The 20,974-nt window shown below is 40.6% G+C and overlaps 1 protein-coding gene across 1 annotated transcript in view; it reads right to left on the bottom strand.

The window, feature by feature from the left end:
- Positions 1–20,974, bottom strand: part of LOC101847099 (beta-hexosaminidase) — a gene marked incomplete in the record, with an annotated part of 55,678 nt that overhangs the window by 14,607 nt on the left and 20,097 nt on the right. Inside the window, 8 exon segments of the mRNA XM_005095900.3 lie at positions 814–911; positions 2,231–2,349; positions 4,171–4,281; positions 7,441–7,553; positions 9,549–9,767; positions 10,143–10,348; positions 12,902–13,083; positions 18,019–18,174. Of these exon segments, the coding sequence (XP_005095957.2) occupies positions 814–911; positions 2,231–2,349; positions 4,171–4,281; positions 7,441–7,553; positions 9,549–9,767; positions 10,143–10,348; positions 12,902–13,083; positions 18,019–18,174 (1,204 nt within the window).

Below are 20,974 nucleotides of genomic sequence, written 5' to 3'. Positions count from 1 at the left end.
GCTGAGAATGTTTCGGAGTGTTCTATGGTCTGCTGGGGTAATAATATAGTGTAAAGCGCATAGAGCCTGCTGTTGAGCGGGGATATGCGCTATACAAATGCTATCTATTATTACCTGCCTCCCCGGACATCGGAAATACTCTATACAGCGACAAAACACCGCTGATAAAAACCTTTAAATTCTTTGCCATATCAATAGGCTGAAAGGCTAGAACTCAGATGGCTGCTGGATCAGAAATCGCAACCTGGGTGCTTTCTTGTCGTATCTCCATTTTTTTACTCACAGTGAAAACAGTTCATAACGAAGAGTGATCAGTGAGCTTAAGAAGAAGTGACATTTTCACTGGTTAAAAAAATGGACATACGACATGAAAGCACTGAGGTTGCGAAATGTAAAAGTAAAGTAAAGCAATCTTCTCGATTAACATTTTAACCATAATTTTAACCTTAACCCTTTTGCAGAAACCAGTACTGGAGGGATTTACAAACACCACAAAAGCACAACAATAATAATTAATACTATAACCATCGTTTTAGTAAGAGTTTTACAGCACTTGCAACACAATAAGATCATATAAGAGCCGAAGACTAGAGGTGTTACAAGACAGTAACAAACACAAAAAAGAAGGAGGGGAGATAAAGATGATAGATGTTTGATAGGAAAGAAGGAGCAAACCACACCAGAGCACCCGCCAACCACCCACCTGGAGGGATTTACAAACATCACAAAAAGCACAATAATAATAATTAACACTATTATCTTCTTTTAAGAGGGAAAAAGGGGGGGGGTGGGGGGTGGCACACAATAGCTCACCGGAACACGGTCTCCTTGCTGTGGAAGTTCCTTGCCACGTCCAGCATGAGTCCTCGATACCGGAACCGCGGCCCGTCTCGGATCAGGGTGGCTGGCACCTACAAGTTTTAAAGTTTTTAGTTCTAGGTTTTAGTAAGAGTGGCTGCATCAAAAAATTCTCTTTTTTTCTTTTAAAACATTTTGTTTTAGTAAGAGTTTTACAGCATTTGAAACATGATACGGTCATATAAGAGCCGAAGATTAGAGGTGTTACAAGAAAGTAACAAACATAAAAAAGATGGAGTAGAGATAAAGACAATAGACGTTTGGTAGGAAAGGAGGAGCAAACCACACCAGGGCACCCGCAAACCACCTACCTAGAAGTTTTTAATTTTAGCTTGTAGTAAAAGTTTTAAAGCACTTGCAACACAATATACACACCTACAATTAGACCCAGCAGACTTTGAATGAAATGTGTTGCAACACAGCTACGTAGCGCGACCCTTGTTTTTCTCATGGGATTGGGAAGTCAGAAGCACAATCCCCCCCCCCCACAGGGCAGTGCTACTGACTGAAGTGTCTTTAGGCCACTCCCAAAAGGGGGGATATTATCATGTTCTTATGCACAGTAGAATTAGAAAAGGGCTGATGTATCAATGTCATGCTCATACTGTGCCGGAACAATATAGGGGGAACTGCTGCTTTTTCCTTCCTCATCCTTACTATGGTCATTTTTTCTTTACTTTTGTATGTTTGTCACTCTCATGTGAACTGCTATTCCAGGGGTGCCTTGCTAGTCGAAGCAGACTTTGAGCTGTTGAGGCTAGAGAGGGGAGCAAAGTAAGCCTGATTCCCAGTTTGGACTTCTCTGTTGACATCCACCCTTTGGGGCTCATATGACCTTATGTAGTAGCGAGCACCGGTTGAGGAAAAATAACGATAGTAGGGATGAGGAAAGAAAAAGCAGCAGTTCCCCCTATGTTGTTCCAGCACAGTGTGAACATGACACTGATTAATCATCCCATTTAAAATGTTACTGTCCAGAAGAACATGTTAATGTCCCCCCTTTAGGAATAACCTAAAGACAGTTCAGTAAGTAGCACTGCCCTGGTGAGTCTCTAAAATACAACATGAGATCTACCATTGGAAAATAATCTTTTTCTTTAAAAAATGTAACAAGACTGGAAACAACAGACACAGTAAAAGTAAACACAAGAGACCCACCCATTATGGCATTGCACTTTTACACCCTCTCAAAGCTCTATCAAAGATGAATCTTTCAGCATCACCAGAATGCAGTTTAATGCTAAGGTCAAGGCGTACAATTGTCCTGCTTTTCACGATTCTTGATAGGAGCAACAAAACAAAAACAAGTTCTTAAATGGATTTGTTACGGCACTAACGATTGGCTCTTTAGTACTTAAGCAGCAAAACTCACATTTCCGAGGCGGTCAGTGATACTGATCAAGGACTGAACAGCGTAGAAAGCCCCGGCTGGTTCAGAAGCCTTGATGATGATCTTGGGGTTCTGTCCCGGCAACACTTTCAGCTCATAGCCTACACAGCCAAAAGACAGATTCTAAAATTAAAACTGAATCTGTAAATAAAACTGTGTCAGTACATCTAATGTTATTGATATTTTCTCTGAGGACATTGAAACCTGGGCTTTTTTTTCTATATTTCTAAGAATTGTTTCACTATGTAAAGAGGTCTGGCCAGTAGGGAACGGGATAGGGGGTGTCCACGTCCCTCATGACTCAATGGAACAGAGGAAGATAGGACTAACGCTAACATTATGTGGCGTCGCTGGCCTAGAGGTTAGGCTCTCGGACTCGCAACCGTAAGGTCGTGGGTTCGAATCCTGTCAGGGGCCCGATGTTGTGTCCTTGGGAAAGGCACTTTACACTAATTTTCCTCACTTCACCCAGATGGAAATGGGTACCCGGCTATAGACAACGATAGATCTTGTCAGTTTGTTAGTGTTTGAGCGCTTAATCGGCTGCTCGCACTGTATGCTTCCCGGGAAGCTGAGAATGTTTCGGAGTGTTCTATGGTGTGCTGGGGTAATAATATAGTGTAAAGCGCATAGAGCCTGCTGTTGAGCGGGGATATGCACTATACAAATGCTATCTATTATCTATTATTATAATTATTACTTAAACGCAATCCCACATCATCACTTATCACCACCATTATATTTCAAATCAACAGCCCTCTCAGATCAATGACTTACATCTATAATCCTGGAAACTCTATCTGCTATTACAGTTACTTGTTATACTAAGTATGGACATAATACACAATTGAACACTATCATACGCACGTTTTTCTACTAATCAGATGGCGTCAATCTCATATAAATGGGCAAGGGATAAAAAAAAATTGAAATTTTGAAATTTAAGAAATAAAAAAAATATAAAAAATAAAAAAAATATTTTTAAAAAGAAGTCTGGGGATCCACTTTTAATTAATTTTTAAAATAGTTTTAGTAAGAGTTCTGGAGCACTTGCAACACAATACGGTCATACAAGTGCCATTAATGTGTTTATATTTGCTGTGGTCTCCCTCAATAAACTATTAATATCCCAATAACAAACTATTGCAATAAATGAACAAAGTAAGAGTTCTACAGTCAGAAATGAATATATGTGAGGTGTGCTGACAAAATGAGTTACTTCTTGCATTTTAGCCTTATGGAAATTGATCCATCAACGTTATAGGATGTGGAGTTTGTACAATTTGTAAGTATGGAATAATAAAAGACACGGCAGACTTGAACAAAACGGCATTAATTAAAAATCTATAAATCTGACCTCAGCATCAATTTTCGGCCAATGTTTCCATTGTTGGATTGCGAGAGGTAACTCATTTCGTTTTTGTTTGTTTTAGTAGAGGTTTTTACGGCGCTCGCAACTGCATAAGGTCATATGAGCGTGAAGGGGTGGATGTCAACAGAGAAGTCCTTACAGGGAATCAGACTTACTCTGCTCACCTCTCTAGCTTCAACAACACAAAGTCTGCTTCGACTATCAAGGCACCCCGGAAATAGCGGGTCACAAGAGTGTGACAAACATACAAAAGAAGTAGAGCATCGACTGGGAAAGAAAAAGCAGCAGTTCCCAGTTGCAGTTCAGGCACAGTTATGAGCATGGTATTGTTGAATCAGCCCATTTACAATTCTACTGTGGATAAGAACAAGAAATGCCCCCCCCCCCCCCCCCCCCCCCTTAAGAATGGCCTAAAGACACTTAAGTCAGTGGCACTGCCCCGAGGGGGTGGCCAATGTTTCCATTCTTGGATTGCTTGCGAGAGGTAACTCATTATGTCAGAACACCTCACCCTCACATACACAAAACATTCCACGGAGACAAGACTCACATTCTGCTTGAGGTAACTCCTTGTCCCGGACACGCACCACAACCGGCTCCCTCACAAACTCAATCACCTCGCCACTCAAAGATTCCGAGCTCACAGGGAGACCCCAGATCTCTGTTCAGTGGGAAAAGGATATAATGGAGAAAAAATGAAGAAATAGTTGTTAGAACTCATTCATGAAATTGGAGATTGTTACTCTAAGGTTTCAAATAAAAAGGAGAGGGGTGGCACATTCAACCTCATACCCCTGTACTAGTAGGAACAAATCTGTTTTATTTCTCCTTCAGTGAATAAAAGAACAAGAGATCATGAAATTTTAGTGATTTTAGTAAGTTACTGTGACAACTTTTCCCATTTAGGACCAAACCAGTTTCATTAACAAATATAAACCAATGTACAAAAGTTTATTAAATGTACAGAAAATTGAGGTAGCCAACCCGCTACCGGCACTAATACTGAAGGTAATTTGCCATTTACAAAAAGAGAAGTTCCATTCAGATATCTAAATTCTAGATATAATGTTTCACATGATCGTCGGTCGTGACAAGCTGGAAAATAATAAATAGATGGTATGGAATAAGGAGTGGGGGGAGCACAAAAAAATGAAAATCAATAAGCAGGGGGTAGGCTTATTCGATACTTTAGAGTAGTTAAAGACACAGCTGATATTAATGTCATTGTAGTTAAAGACACAGCTGATATTAATGTCATAGTAGTTAAAGACACAGCTGATATTAATGTCATAGTAGTTAAAGACACAGCTGATATTAATGTCATAGTAGTTAAAGACACAGCTGATATTAATGTCATAGTAGTTAAAGACACAGCTGATATTAATGTCATAGTAGTTAAAGACACAGCTGATATTAACGTCATAGTAGTTAAAGACACAGCTGATATTAACGTCATAACTCCTCATAGACTTGTAGTAGATTATTGCATGATTATTGTATAGTATCAATTACACATTGGTCATAATTACTTTCGCAGAGAAGAAAAATATCAAAACACAATAAAGGTTACTTTTGTTATAAAATAATAATAATAAAATATATTACATTTTTACAGATCCCAGAAGGGCACTTTTGTTTACAATAGCACAGATACATACAAACATTATAAATACATAATCATAAATACATAAATACATACACATATACATGCATAAATACACAATATTTTACCAAAACAAAACAATTTCATAAGTTGTCCTGTCTCGCTCTAGAACACATCCCAGGAGTGACCACCCACGTAAACCCCTTGTCATTGACACTTGCCTGACATTACTTTGGGAGTCTCAACTCACTACTCACTTAGCCACTACTGGATACCATAGTTTCACACCATTACTTAACTCTTTTCCTACCAGGCCAAAATCCACCACTGGCCATCGACTAAATCGACTAATACGGAAAGCATGTAAAATTTCAACATCTTCATTCCCGTACTTGGATGAATTGTACATAACAGCTTGCACAAAGAAAATTAATTCCATCTTTTTAGACAACAAACATCCCTTGTTCCCTCAAATAAAAACATCAGTCAGAAGTAAAAGACCCATGCTTCTGATCTGTAACAAAGAAAGATACAGAAGGTCATTTTTACCATCATCTATCAAAATGCTTCCATCTTAACCATCTTGTTTAGTGTACTTACGACCTTAGAGCATGCATCAAAATAACATTGAGTGTGTATCTAGCTTACGATTATTACTGTTTATATTGCTGCTCATTTATATTATGTATGTGATTGTAAGCCTACTTGTGTGTGCATGTGCGTGCACGTGTGTACGTGTGTGTGTTTTTGTGTGTGTGTGTGTGTGTGTGTGTGTGTGTGTGTGTGTGTGTGTGTGTGTATGTGTGTGTGTGTGTGTGCGTGTGTGTGTGTACTCGTGGTGGAACACCAAACCAATGTGCCAGGATCTGGACAATAAAGATGTATCTTATCTTATCTTATCTTATCTTATCTTATCTTATCTTGTCTTATCTTATCTTATCTTATCTTATCTTGTCTTGGCCCAGGGCTTTTCCCTGGCCTATTTTTACACCCCTACCCCACCACAGAAAATTGTCAAAACATCCAGCTAAACACACACAAACCATATCTTATGGCCCATCAAACTGAAGGTAAAAAAATAATCTATCAGATGGTGATGCAATATTGAAGCCTTATTCCAATTATATTAGTTTGGGGTTTCCAAAAGTGATTATGCAATATCGAAGGTGTCATAAGAAATCAACAATTTTCCAGCTTTGAAAGGTCATATCTAAAACAGTACAACAACAGCATCATTTAAACTTCCCACATAGATAGCCTCATGTAATGCAAAGAAATGCTGAAAGTTATGTATGTGTACCTAATATAGAAGTGAAAATATGAGACATAATATTATACTGAAGTCAGGGGAGCGCTTTTCTTCTCATTTTTACATTTGAAAGGGGCAAAAAAAGCGCTGAAATGACTGAAAATCGTCTCTCAGTGCTATATTTTCTTTCGTATTTGCTAACAGATATTATTTTGAAAACTTGGATCTGCCGAGAATTTCATTACTGGATTGGAATAGATAGCGAGCCACTCGAGCCGTATTTTGCGGCTTTCGGTCCAGCGAGGCCAGGTCTGCGAGCCGCATCGCAGTAGGGAAAGTATTAACTCATCTTTTTTGGAAATGCGCTATATAAATGTCATATTACATTATTATCTAAATCCAAGACACAAGACTCCGTTCCCCAATGGGTAGTTTTTTCTATACATTAATGCCAACCACTGAAAAATCCTGTAGTTTTGGAAATGGACACAAAAAGTAAAGACTACAGCTAGTTTTCATCCTCAATATGTTGTCCATTGTAAATTCCCAAAGGAAGTGGGGAAAAGATCTCTATATATTATATTTATGAAAGTTCGTCACTTTGGCCGCCTAAAACTTCCGAACCACTTAACTTTCGAATTTGACCAAATTAATGGTGGTTCAGCATCATTTAAAGGGTGCATATTTTTATTGAGGAGCCTGAAGTCACTGTAGTTTAATTTTCAGTTTTTCATTAGTTTCGTTCAGATCTAATCTGGGGAAAGTTCGTCTTCTAAGACGCCATTGTTCACAAAGAGTACGTGCACCGATCCCACAATGACTTGACGATCGATTCTTTTGTGTCCGTACATCGAACCGGATACCCAGCTTGTATAAATATATACGGCAAAGCAGAGCAAAAATCCACCCTTCTTTTTTTCCCAAATCAAGTGATGGCCACATGAAGACGAGACAACATATTCTCTCACCGCCGAGATATAACGCCTCTGTTTTCAGTTCCTTCCCTTTGTCCACTGACAGTTTCCACTTTCCCTTGAAGACATTGAGTCGTGAGGAATTGTCGTACGACACCTCTACTGGCCTGATCGACATACAAATACAAGCAATGGAATTAATTATTAAATGTCAGGCATCGAGGTGAAATCAGGCACTCGTCAAAGAAATGAAATGTGTCAGGCTTTGGTGGAATCAGGCACTCGTCAAATTTTGGGCGTGTGGAGTTATTGGTATCAGCTTAAAGTTTGTTCATTTGCCTTGCTTTGGAAGAAAAAAAATACCAATCTATCTAGAATAGAAGTCGAGATATTCACGATTGAAGGAGGTGGGGGCCACCTGGTTTCAGTGGAGGTAAAATTATCGATAAAAATGACCTTCAAAGTTCGATGACTTCCAAAGCTTCAGAGTCCTTGGAATCTGAACATCTGCAATTTTGGTGCCTTTAATCAACGCTTTTCAGTAAAATCCGGGACAGAAATGTGTTTTGATACAGACATAAACAGTGCTGAGAGAAAAAACAAAAATTCGAGGAAGCATTTTAACACAATCAATAGTGTGGTCTGCCAGTAGTACTAAAATAGTTGTGACACTACAAGATGTGTTTTGTTCACCTCACAAGAGTATTTTTTTTATCTTTGGGGTGTTGCATAAATAACACATAGATATTTTCCTAAATTAGAAATTGAGATTAACACTTTGCAGTCCGACGGATCTCCAACCAGATTATGATGGACATTATAAGCAGACAGACTCTGGGATGGATCCTGAAGAGGTGGGGAGAGCAGAGATGGACATGTTCCGACTGCAGTGACCCCAACACAGTGGACAAGTAAGTAAGTAAGTAAGTAAGACAGCCAGCAGTACAAAATAGCCCATGTGGTCACCAAGCCAGGAGAGTGACTGCAAAAGACTTCTTGGGCCTGGTCAGGTGACCGGAACGGATAATTTTCACCGGGGCAAGTGTTAAATAGTTAAATGAAGGATTGGTTTAAAAAATTGTTATGATTTTTTTCCCACCTTAATCCAACAGTTGACTCCTGACATCTCGTACAAAGACCACGTTTCAAATGCTGAGGTACAAAAGAGAATCACCAACACAGTGGGGCAGTATGAAGATCTACTGACCACAGTGAAAAGACGAAAATTAAAATGGTATGGGCATGTCACAAGATCCACAGGACTTGCCAAAACAATCCTGCAAGGAACCATGCAAGGAACCGTGCAAGGAAAGAGAAAGAGAGGATGGCAGAGAAGGAGATGGGAGAACAACATTACAGAGTGGACAGGAAAGATGATGGGTGACAATCTGAGGAAAGCAGAAGACAAAAATAGATGGCGAGAGATGGTTTTCAGATGCAGTGGTGCCCCCATGGTTGCCCCAACCACGGGATAGAAGAAGAAGAAGAAGAAGAAGAAGAAGAACCCAACAGTAAAGTATTAGTTGCTATCTCTCCAAGCCAAAGTCATTTCGGGAAGGGGGGGGAAAGGGTTAACACTTTGCAGTCACACAGCCAGCAGTACATTATACAAAATACCCCATCTGGTCATCCAGTGAGGAGAGTGACTGCAACGGACTTCTCGAGGGGACATGGCGCAGAAGGAGAATTTTGAGCGTCGCATTATGGCGCCAAGTGACTGCAAAGTGTTAAGTATAGAGTAACAAGAGAGCTCAGTGTATGTTCAAGAGGAAGACCAAAGAGGACATGGAGGCGAGCGGTACAAGCGGAAATGGAAAAGGCCGGGACATCATGGAAACAGCTAGAAAAGGATGCACAGCACTGGCTTCGAAGCTGGAGAAATGTTGTTGATGGCCTATGCTCCACTGAGAGTTAAAAAGGGCAAGAGAGAGAGAGTATGTTCAAGTAGCCACATCTCCTTGTTTTGTTTTAGCAAGTGTTTTACGGCACTTGCAACACAATACGGTCATACAAGTGCCGAAGATTAGGGGTGTTACAAGTGGGTAACAAACACAAAAAAAGAAGGAAGGGAGATAAAGACGATAGATGTTTGATAGGAAAGAAGTAGCAAACCACACCAGAGCACCTGCCAACCACCCACTGCCACATCTCCTTTCACTCACGTGGGTATCACAGGAATAGGAGCTGAGCCGAGGTCGGCCACGCCTTTTGTCTTGTATCTGGTCTCGGCTGTGAACGGGTCAAAGTAGTCGAACTGTACACTGTTGGGGTCCGCGTCCCGCTTCCACGTCTCTGGGGTGTCTCGATCTTCCACAAAACTAAACGATTCTCCGGTGGTGCTTTTGATAAGTCGAGGCTGGAGCCCGGGAACGGTCATGTACCTAGGAGAGGAAAAGGAAATCCAGCACATAAACAGTTATTTTAAAAAGTAATAGTCTAATAACGAGGGGGATGCAGTAAGAGCAGTTTTAGTAAAGCTTGTTTTACAAGTGCCGAAGGTTAGAGATGTCACAAGAGAGTAACAAACACAAAAAAGAAGGAAGGGAGATAAAGACGATAGATGTTTTTGGTTTGTTTTTGTAAGTGTTTTACGGCGCTTGCAGCTGCATAAGGTCATATGAGTGCACGGGACGCAATTAATATTTTCAGTTATTTAATGTGTCCCACGCGCTCATATCACCTTACGCAGTTGCGAGCGCCGTAAAACACTTACCAAAAAAAAAAGCGCAAAACAAAACAAAACAAATGCCACCCACCAGTTTGGGATGCTGTCCGTGACCACGATGCTGCAACACTTGAGGTGAAGCTTCAGCACACGCGCCTCGCCAGGCATCAGAGCGTCTCCGAAGGCGTCTGTGGGAGTCAGGCTGTACAGTTCTCCGTTTATGTGACTGATCTCCAGCCCGTAGTTGATCTGGATCGATTTCTGCGAGATCATAGACTCCACAAAGATCTGGTGAACCTGAGAAAGGATTTTTTAGTTTTAGTATGTAAGTGTTTTACGGCATTTGCGACACAATAAAGTCATATATATAAGTGCCGAAGATTAGAGGTGTTACAACAGAGTAACAAACACAAAAAAAGGAGGGGAGATAAAGACGATAGACGTTTTGTCTATTTCAGTAAAGGTTTTACGGCACTTGCAACACAATAAGGTCATATATATACAAAAGAGTGACAAACACAAAAAAGAAGGAGGTGAGATAAAGATGATAGACGTTTGGTAGGAAGAATAAGAAGCGAACCACACCAGAGCACCCACCAACCACCCACTGAGAATTTTTGTTTGTTTGTTTGTTTGTACAAGTTAAGTGCATTATCTGACCCAGTCCTAAAGCCGACAGTATCAGTATGGAAAACTTGGCTCTCGTGACCGAAAACACTACTTTCGTGTGAAGCAGACTATAGCCTAATTTGGAAGAGTGACCATTTTTCGTTTGAAACAGACTATGACCAGAAGTGGATGCCCAAATTTAGAACAAACAAAGAAAGCTATATTCGTGAACCATGTGAGGGGGTGCGAAATTTGAACGCGCTTCCTTTCTTCGCTTTTTGTTTACTTTTTTGACTCTGCATATGGACCTTTTTCCACTAAGTATTGCATAAAAACTATGACATATTTTGCCTTCAATTTTTCAATACACAGAAATAAGGGTTTGAATAAAAATGTGTACCCAATTTGGGTGGGATATATTAAAATCAAGAAGTACCTTTTTCAATTTTTCAAAAAGTGGTAAAAACATCAATGGAGAACTGACAACCAGGAAGTGTGCAGCCAAGGGTTGAGTGAGTTTACAACCTAAAGCAGCAGTAATTTAACCAAATTGAACAAAAACTTCTTCTTCTTCTATCCCGTGGTTGGGGCAACCGTGGGGGAACCACTGCATCTGACAACCAGCTCTCGCCATTTCTCTTTGTCCTCTGCTTTCCTCAGATTGTCACCCATCGTCTTCCCTGTCCACTCTGTAATGCTGACCTCCCATCTCCTAAACTACCAGTACGTAAATATCCCAAAACTACCGATAGTTTACCAAATGAAACTATCAGTATGTTAAAATCCCAAAAGCATAATAAGTTTACCGAATTGAACAAGATCTGCCAGTATGCTAGCACCCCAAAAGTATGGTAAGTTTACCGAATTGAACAAGATCTGCCAGTATGCTAGCACCCCAAAAGTATGGTAAGTTTACCGAATTGAACAAGATCTGCCAGTATACTAGCACCCCAAAAGTATGGTCAGTTTACCGAATTGAACAAGATCTGCCAGTATGCTAGCACCTCAAAAGTATGGTAAGTTTACCGAATTGAACAAGATCTGCCAGTATGCTAGCACCCCAAAAGTATGGTCAGTTTACCGAATTGAACAAGATCTGCCAGTATGCTAGCACCTCAAAAGTATGGTAAGTTTACCGAATTGAACAAGATCTGCCAGTATGCTAGCACCCCAAAAGTATGGTCAGTTTACCGAATTGAACAAGATCTGCCAGTATGCTAGCACCCCAAAAGTATGGTCAGTTTACCGAATTGAACAAGATCTGCCAGTATGCTAGCACCCCAAAAGTATGGTCAGTTTACCGAATTGAACAAGATCTGCCAGTATGCTAGCACCCCAAAAGTATGGTCAGTATACCGAATTGAACAAGATCTGCCAGTATGCTAGCACCCCAAAAGTATGGTCAGTTTACCGAATTGGACATAATTTACTAGTATGTTATCATCCCAAAAGTTCAGTCAGTTTACCAAATTGAACGTAAACTACCAGTACATTAACTTCGCAAAATCACAGTAAGTTTATTTTATTGAACAAACTACTTGTACGTTAGCATCCCAAAGGTACAGTAAGTTTACCGAATTGAATTTAAATTACCAGTACGCTAGCACCCCAAAAAGTACAGTAGATTTACCATATTGGACATAAGCTATCAGTAATTTAACATACCAAAATCCTAAAACTACAGTTGATTTACCAAACTGAACATATACTGCCAGTTTGTTAACATCCCAAAAGTACGGAAAGTTTTCCGAACTGAACATAAACTAAAAGTAATGTTAACATCCCAAAAGTACATAAACTACCAGTAATGTTAACATCCCAAAAGTACATAAACTACCAGTACGCTAACACTCCAAAAGTACAGTAAGTTTACCGAATTGAACATGATATGCCAGTATGTTAACATTCCAAAAGTACATGATCTACCAGTAATGTTAACATTCCAAAAGTACATGATCTACCAGTAATGTTAACATCCCAAAAGTACATGATCTACCAGTAATGTTAACATCCCAAAAGTACATGATCTACCAGTAATGTTAACATCCCAAAAGTAGCCTACAGAAAGTTTACCAAATAGAACATAAACTACAAGTAATGTTACTATCCCAAAAGTACAGAAAGTTAACCAAAAAGAACATAAACTACAAGTAATGTTACCATCCCAAAAGTACAGAAAGTTTACCAAATAGAACACAAACTACAAGTAATGTTAACATTCCAAAAGTACAGAAAGTTTACCGAATTGAACATGATCTTCCAGCCAAAGGAAGGCAGGCGGACTTCCCCAGCATTGGTCAGAGTGAGCTGTGCCACCGTGAAGGGTGGGCTGTGGGGACTGGGGCTGTTGGTGACGACCTTGTAGTTGACCTTCAGGGTCGCCGCGATACTGTCAAGGTCATACTGGGTCAGCCTCTGTTTTTCTGCGGGGACGGTGTGTGTAAGAGAGAGAGAAACACGTCATGGTTTTTCGCTTTCGTAAGAGTTTACGGTAGTTGCAACACAATAAGGTCATTATATAAGTGCCGAAGAATAGATGTTCTTTTGTTGTTGTTTTTTCGTAAGGGTTTTACGGCCCTTGGAACACAATAAGGTCATTATATAAGTGCCGAAGAATAGATGTGTTACAGGAAAGTAACATACAAAAAAAAGAAGGAGGAGAGATAAGGACGATAGATGTTCGATAGGAAAGAAAGAGCAAACCACACCAGAGCACCCGCCAACCACCCTCCGAGAGGGACTGAACCCCAGACATTAGTTAAGTCAAGAAATTATAGAAAATATTACCAGGGTTACATTCTTTTGCTGGATACGTGTCGAGAGATGAGATCCTGCAACTAGCCTAAAAATGCTCTGCCCTCACCACCACCCACCGCTTTAGCTTTAAAGGGAAGGGAGATAAATAATCTACACAGAACAGCAACACACAAGCGAGAAATACGACCCCAGTTGGTCACTTTTAAGCACAAATGGGCTATCCCGGAAAATGCTGTTTGGAGAAAATCGAAGGTAAAGATTTTGCCCCTTGTATTGTTCAGTTTCTTTAAAAAAATAATGAGAGTTTTCTCCTTAACCAAACAAATATACACACTAATGAAACCAAACATCTCCTTTAGGTAGGGCAATGCCCTCTTTTGGTGTAGGTCAAGATTTCTGGAAACCCCCGAAATCTGGGTTAGCCAGCTTGTCCTTAAAAGTGATTAAATAATCTATACAGAACACCAACACATAAGCGAGAAATACGACCCCATTTATGATCTTAACATAACACATGTCACTATATATAATAGTGGCCATTAATTATGTTCCCGTGAGCAACAAGACAGGCGCCTACTTTTGTGCCCCGAACTCCACCCCACCTCTGCCCCCCCCCCCAACCCACCCCACACACACACACACACACACACACACACACACACACACACACACACACACACACACACACACACACACACCTCCCCTCCTACAATATTTGTGAGGTGTGCTGACAAAATGAGTTACTTCTCACCTCCCAATCCACAAATGGAGCTCTTGGCCAAAAATAGACACAAGGATCAAAATTGTAGATTTTCTATTGACGTCATATTCTTTAAGTATAACATGCCCTTAAATATTTCAAACTTATATATATAGTTTAAACGTCACCTATATGTATGATGTATTTATTTCCCACAGGTCTCGAATCCTGGAAGTAACTCATTTTGTCAGCACGCTTGACATTTGTCTTCTCTTTTACTCGCAAGATGTACGATTCCCACCTTGAACACCATTGGCTAGTTTTTTTAGTAAGTGTTTACGGCACTTGCTTTTAGTTTTAGTGTTAGTAGAGGTTTTACGGCGCTCGCAACTGCATAAGGTCATATAAATGCCGAAGATTAGAGGTATTACAAGAGAGTAACAAACACAAAAAAGAAGGAGGAGAGGTAAAGACGATAGACGTTTGATAGGAAAAAAGAAGCAAACCACACCAGAGCACCCGCCAACCACCCACATCATTGACTAGTATCTAGTACAGCAATAAAACCACACAAAATAAACATACACGTCCCATAATTCAGCTTAAGTTTTCAATGTAATATCACTTCCAGTCCTACATTATCTCTCTCTCCCATCTTCAAAGGCTGCTTCACAAAAGAGAAATGAAACCTTCAAAGGGTGTTACATAAAGGAGATTACAATCTATTCCCAACGCATTCCTTCGCTCGTGACACTGTTGATCTGAAAAGGATTACTAACGAAACAGCTGGCCATAAAATACTATTCCTCACAGCTGTAAAGACGATATCTCATACAGCATTAGCCCGAGAAAGGAGAAGAAAGGTGCCGGAAGACGCAAAGACCGCAGAATGCCCCCTCATTTAAAAGGCTAATCGACAGAAATACTGGTCGTTACTGAAACAAAGGGCGACTCGGGTTTCTTCACGCAAATCAAATAATCAATGTGTTTCCCTCACCGTTTACTTATTATTATTATTATTATTATTTTATACTGATATATAATATACAACATACTGTGACTGTTGATGGTCGGCTGTGTGTGCGGGAGTTCGACGAATCAATGTGTCAGCTTGTACATCACTTTACTACCTTTTACCATACCACGCGGAAACTCGTCATAGGTTGCAGGGATGGCCTTAGTTTCAGAATAGATTTGGTAAGATTAAGAGTTTTACGGCACTTGCAACACAATACGGTCAAATTAAGTGCCAAAGATTAGAGATTGTTTTAGTAGACGTTTTACGGCACTCGCAACTGCATAAGGTCGTATAAGCGCAAGAAGATTAGAGGTGTTACAAGAGAGAAAGAAACATAAAAAAGAAGAACGGGAGGTAAAGACGACAGATGTTTGATAGGACAGAAGAAGCAGACCACACCAGAGCACCCGCCAACCACCCACGTACACCACTTTACAATCTTTTCCTCACCACGTGGAGACTCGTCATAGGTTGCAGGAAAGGCCTCAGTTTCAGATTAGATTTAATAAGAGTTTTACGGTACTTGCAACCCAATACGGTCAAATTAAGAGCCAAAGATTAGAGATGTAACAAGGAAGTAACAAACATTAAAAAGAAGGAAGGGAGTTTTAGTTTCAGAAGAGGTTTTACGGCACTTGCAAAAAAATAACGTCAAATTGAGTGCCAAAGATTAGAGATGTTACAAGGAAGTAAGAAAAATTTAAAAAAGAAGGAGGGGAGATAAGGACGACAGATGTTTGACAGGAAAGAAGGAGAAAACCACACCAGAGTACCCTGCAACCACCCATGGCCTTAGTTTCAAACAGACAGGATTATAATAAATAATAATATAATAACTATTATTATTTTTGAACTGTGTCTGCCAAGTGTCGGCGTTTCGGAGTCTTGTTACAGGCATGGGTATAAATTACCCCCCCCCCTCCCACCCACCCACACACACACACACACACACACACACACACACACACACACACACACACACACACACACACACACATTTCCCCATTGGGCCAAAACAGTGGACATTGTTTAAAAAAATAAGCTTCGACGACTTTAATTTTTCAAAAATATTTTTAAAAACCCTTTGCCATTGTAAACAGAAATTATTCTGGCAAGGTAATTTGTAGGCTTAATTGGGGTCGTTATTCTGAATTGGCAAAGTTCGCGGTGTTTGAAGCGACACCACAGTCATGCCATGTTTGCACGTGCCAATACAGTAGACAGCATTACAAGTAGAAAAGACAAGCACATCGACACATAGGGGGCTCTCGTATCCTAGAGGTTAAGGTGCTCGCCTCTCATTCAAAGGTCCCGGGTTCGAAACCGGGTAGAGACCGAAAAAAATTTTCTCTGAAATTGTCTCCTTTCACCTCCTTTCCTGCTCTCTAGCAATGTTCTGTCGTCTGCTTTCATTTCCACTTTCTGCCCCCACCCTCACCTCCTTTGCTTCTTCCTCTGGGCTCCTGACTCTTTCTGCAGCCTTTCTACTATTACTTATTGGCTCTTTCTTAATGCTGTCTTTCAGCCACACCTCTGATTTTCTGGTACGAAAGTTTTACACCTAGCCTTCTTGGGCAAGGGCGAAAAATCTCGGAGGTCCCATGTGTAAGTTACGCACATTAAGGATGCCCTGGAGGTCTAAAATCGATAAGAGTAGGCTTCGGCCGCCACCCGGGCAAAATTCAAAATTTCCTACAGACTAAAAATGTTAATTGTGTCCCGCAGGCTCATACGACCTTATGCAGTAGCCAGCGCCGTATAAACCACTTACCAAAAAAAACCAAAAAAAACACATCGACATAATAATGGTCATTTAGTTTTGGGAAAAAGTAAAACAGACAGACAGAAACGACAGAGGAAGACAAAAAAGTAGGACCTACCAGTGGCGTCCTCCAACCACCCGTCTTACTTCAAAAAAAGGAAAACAGATATTTGGTCGCTTTTAAGCACAATGGGGCTATCTCGAAAAATGCTGTTTTGAGAAAATCGAAGGTAAAGTTTTTGTCCCTTGTTCAGTTTCTTTAAAAGACAAGGAGAGTTTTTCTCTATAACCAAACAAACACCAATGAAACCAAACTTCTCCTACAGGTAGGGCAATGTCCACTTTTGGTGTAGGTCATTATTTCTCGAAACCCCCGAAATCTGGGTTAGCCCGCGTGTCCTTACTAAAAAGCGACCATTAATTGATAGGTAAGAAAGAACAAACTACACCAGAGCACCCACCAACCGGACACACTTCTATTTGATAAAGGGCGGTGTGCCTAAAGAAAGGTACAAAAAGTCGGATTTTGACCATTTTGTGAAATTCAATGCTGAACACAGTGGTCTTTGAAATGTCTAGATATCTCAAGTACTTTTTGAGATACTGCACACTTTGTGAGGTAGGGTATAAAGATCTAATTTTGAGAAGATTAGCTTTTAAGTTTAGGACACTTACAAACTTTTTTTTTTAAAACAATGATTCAATTGTTTCTAAAGTATTTTTTTCATGGAAAATTCATTTCCAATTTGGCATTCAGTTGACATCAATATCATGATTCGAATTCAATGGTAAAACATAGCGGGAAAGAGAAAACATGCTTCAAGAATAGATATTAACACCTTCTAAAAGCAGTTTTCGTTATATCTTTAAACAATTAATTCAGTCTCTAAATTATTTTAAATAAAATATTTAGAAATGAAAATAAATGAAAACCCTTTTAACACATTGTTAAAAAACGGTGGAACTATCATTTTTTTTAATGGAAACACATTTCGGTCAAAAAGGTGATTTTTGGGGGGTCATTATCAGTCTGTAGCTCAAAATTCTCTGTGGCGACTTTTTGTGCCTTTCTTTAAGCACACACACAAATGTTTGGGACAAGAGGTATGTAGATGACTCACGGTCCGGGCCGCCCATGGGGTCTGTCTGTCTACCACGGTGGGACCACGAGAGCTGGGAGAGGACGTAGAGGACAGAGAGCAACAGCGCTGACAGCAGCGCCACACGACGGTAGTTCCAGCGCATTGTCCTCATGCTGGTCACGTCACAGAATATGTCTGGGGGTGGGGGGGGGGGAGGAGGAGAGAAAGGGTGAACAAAATTAGTCAAATGAAGACAATAACATACAATACGTAAGGGTATATAGAGGTATACCATACAATACGTAAGGGTGTATAGGGTATGCACGTTCACACATGAACGACTGCATGCACACACCCACACATGCATACATACACACACATGCACACACATACACACACACGTACAGACAAAAACACACACACACCACAAACACACACACACACTGACATAAACGTGTATATTATGTGGTAGCTTTTAAGAACAATAAGGGGGCTATCCCGAAAAATGCTGTTTTGAGAAAATCGAAGGTAAAGTCTTTGCCCCATGTTCAGTTTCTTTAAAAGACAGGGAGGGTTTTCTCTATAACCAAACAAATATGCACACCAATGAAACTAAACTTCTCTTATAGGTAGGGCAATGCCCACTTTTGATGTTGGTGAAGATTTCTGGAATCCCCCGAAATCTGAGTTAGCCCGCTTGTTCTTAAATGCGACCAATTTCTCCCCGTCTTCGAATCACTCCCCCCCCCCTTTCCCCGTTCTTTGATATTGGGGAGCAAAAGAAAGTCTCAAGGTGAGTGCCGAGTCTGGGGAATAGCGGGGGTGTTCAAGAACTTTCCATTGTCCTTATCTCCCCTTCTTCTCTTTTATGTTTGTTACTCTCTTGTAACACTTCTAATCTTCTGGCGCTCAGATGACCTTATGCAGTTGCGAGAGCCGTAAAACCTCTACTAAAACTTAAACGAAAAGAATGTTCCATTCTCAGGAGTCCAGGAGACCGGTGACCTTTCAAGCAGTGTCAAGAGTGAGTTGTCAGGCAGGAAGACAACGCAGTGCTCAAGCAGACCCGGCCACTTTCTAATATGTTTGCTGGTCTCAGCTTTTGGTTTCGTAAGTGTTTTACGGCACTTGCAACACAATAAGGTCATATCTATGAGCTGTCCCCCTGGTTTTATGCACCCCGCGTAATTTAGCAAAATTTGATCTGGGGTTTTCTTCAGCATAATTTCTGATTATTTTCCTTTATCATCGTTTTTTAAAATAAACAGAATGGCATAATTTCACATTTTTGGGCTCAGTTTGCATAATTTCAGAATTGTTCTTGCATAAAACGACGGGGACAGTATGCGCGTCAAACGATTAGAGGTGTTACAAGAGACTAACAAACATAAAAAGGAGGGGAGCTAAGGACGATATGTGTTTGACAGAAAAGAAGAAGCAAACCACACCAGAGCACCCGCCAACGACCCACGTCTCAGCTTTTTTTTTTTACCATCTTGAAATAGTCAGCAACGACTGGTGTGCCAACAGGAACCGGCCAGTTCAAAACCACAATTTTTTTTCTGTTATCAAAAAACAGCATGTGCATCACTTCCAAAACACTTTGCTTGCACCAAGATTTCTGGAGTCGTGACCCTGGGGTTTCTCCATTCTGCCGATTGTCTTTTCGGTTCTGGTTCCCACAGACACACTCATGTTTCATCAACTGTTATGACTCTTTTTTTATGTCCCTTCTTTAGTTTTAGTAGAGCTTTTACGGCGCTCGCAATTGCATAAGGTCATATGGGCGCCAAGGGGTGGATGTCAACAGACAAGTCCATACAGGCAATCATGTTTACTCTGCTCACCTCTCTAGCTTCAACAGAACAAAGTCTGCTTCCACTATCAAGGCACCCCGGAAATAGCAGGTCACAAAAGAGTGACAAACATTCAAAAGAAGTAGAGGCAAAACGGCGATAGTAAGGATTAGGAAAGAAAAAGCAGCAGCTCCCTGTTGTAGTTCAGGCACAGTTATGAGCATGACATTGATAAATCAGCCCATTTATAATTCTACAGAGTATAAGGACATATTAATATCCCCCCTTTCTTCTTCTTCTTCTATCCCGTGGTTGGGGCAACTGTGGGGGCACTACTGCATCTGAAAACCAGCCCTCGCCATTTCTCTTTGTACTCTGCTTTCCTCAGATTGTCACCCATCGTCTTCCCTGTCCACTCTGCGATGTTGTCCTCCCATCTCCTTCTCTGCCTTCCTCTCTTTCTCTTTTCTTGTACGGTTCCTTGAAGGACTGTTTTGGCAAGTTCTGTGGATCTTGTGACATGCCCATACCATTTTAATTTTCCCCTTTGGGAATGGCTTAAAGACACATCAGTCAGCAGCACCGCCCCGGAGGGTAACATGTCCCTTCGTTCCAACCAAATTTCATTTCTTCCCCCAAAATCAAATAACAAACAGGGGGGGGGGGCGATTTGAAGTAAAGGAAGAAATCATAACAAAAGTCATTATTACAACAGATGGTTGAGTGAGCACACCGGGGGGAAAAAAAGAAAACGTTATGCTGCTCGGAACAATTGCTGCACTGAGGTCATTGGCCGAAGCGGACGTGGTCACTGAGTTTGACCGCTCGCTACGTTGGATTGGAAACTGCATTGAGATCAATAGTTGTGTTTTTTAATTTTTTTTAATAAACATGCTGCTATAGCTACATACAAAAATGCATGTCTTTTTAAAGTAAGTGTTTTACGGTACTTGCAACACAATGGGGTCATATAAGTGCCGAAGATTAGAGGTGTTACAAGAGAAGAGTAACAAAAAACAAAAAAGAAGGAGAGATAAGGACGATAGATGTTTGATAGGAGAGAAGAAGCAAACCACACCAGAGCACCCGCTAACCACCCACTAAGTGCAATTCTCTAAAATAAAAATTATTGGATTTACAAATCAGGGGAACTTACTTCTGGGACAGACTTCGTACAGTAAGGGGACATGGGGGGGGGG

Source organism: Aplysia californica, unplaced genomic scaffold, assembly GCF_000002075.1.
Source record: "Aplysia californica isolate F4 #8 unplaced genomic scaffold, AplCal3.0 scaffold00116, whole genome shotgun sequence".
NCBI lineage: Eukaryota > Metazoa > Mollusca > Gastropoda > Aplysiida > Aplysiidae > Aplysia > Aplysia californica.
The sequence above is the reverse complement of the archived record's forward strand: the minus strand, read 5'-3'. Positions and strand labels throughout refer to the sequence as shown.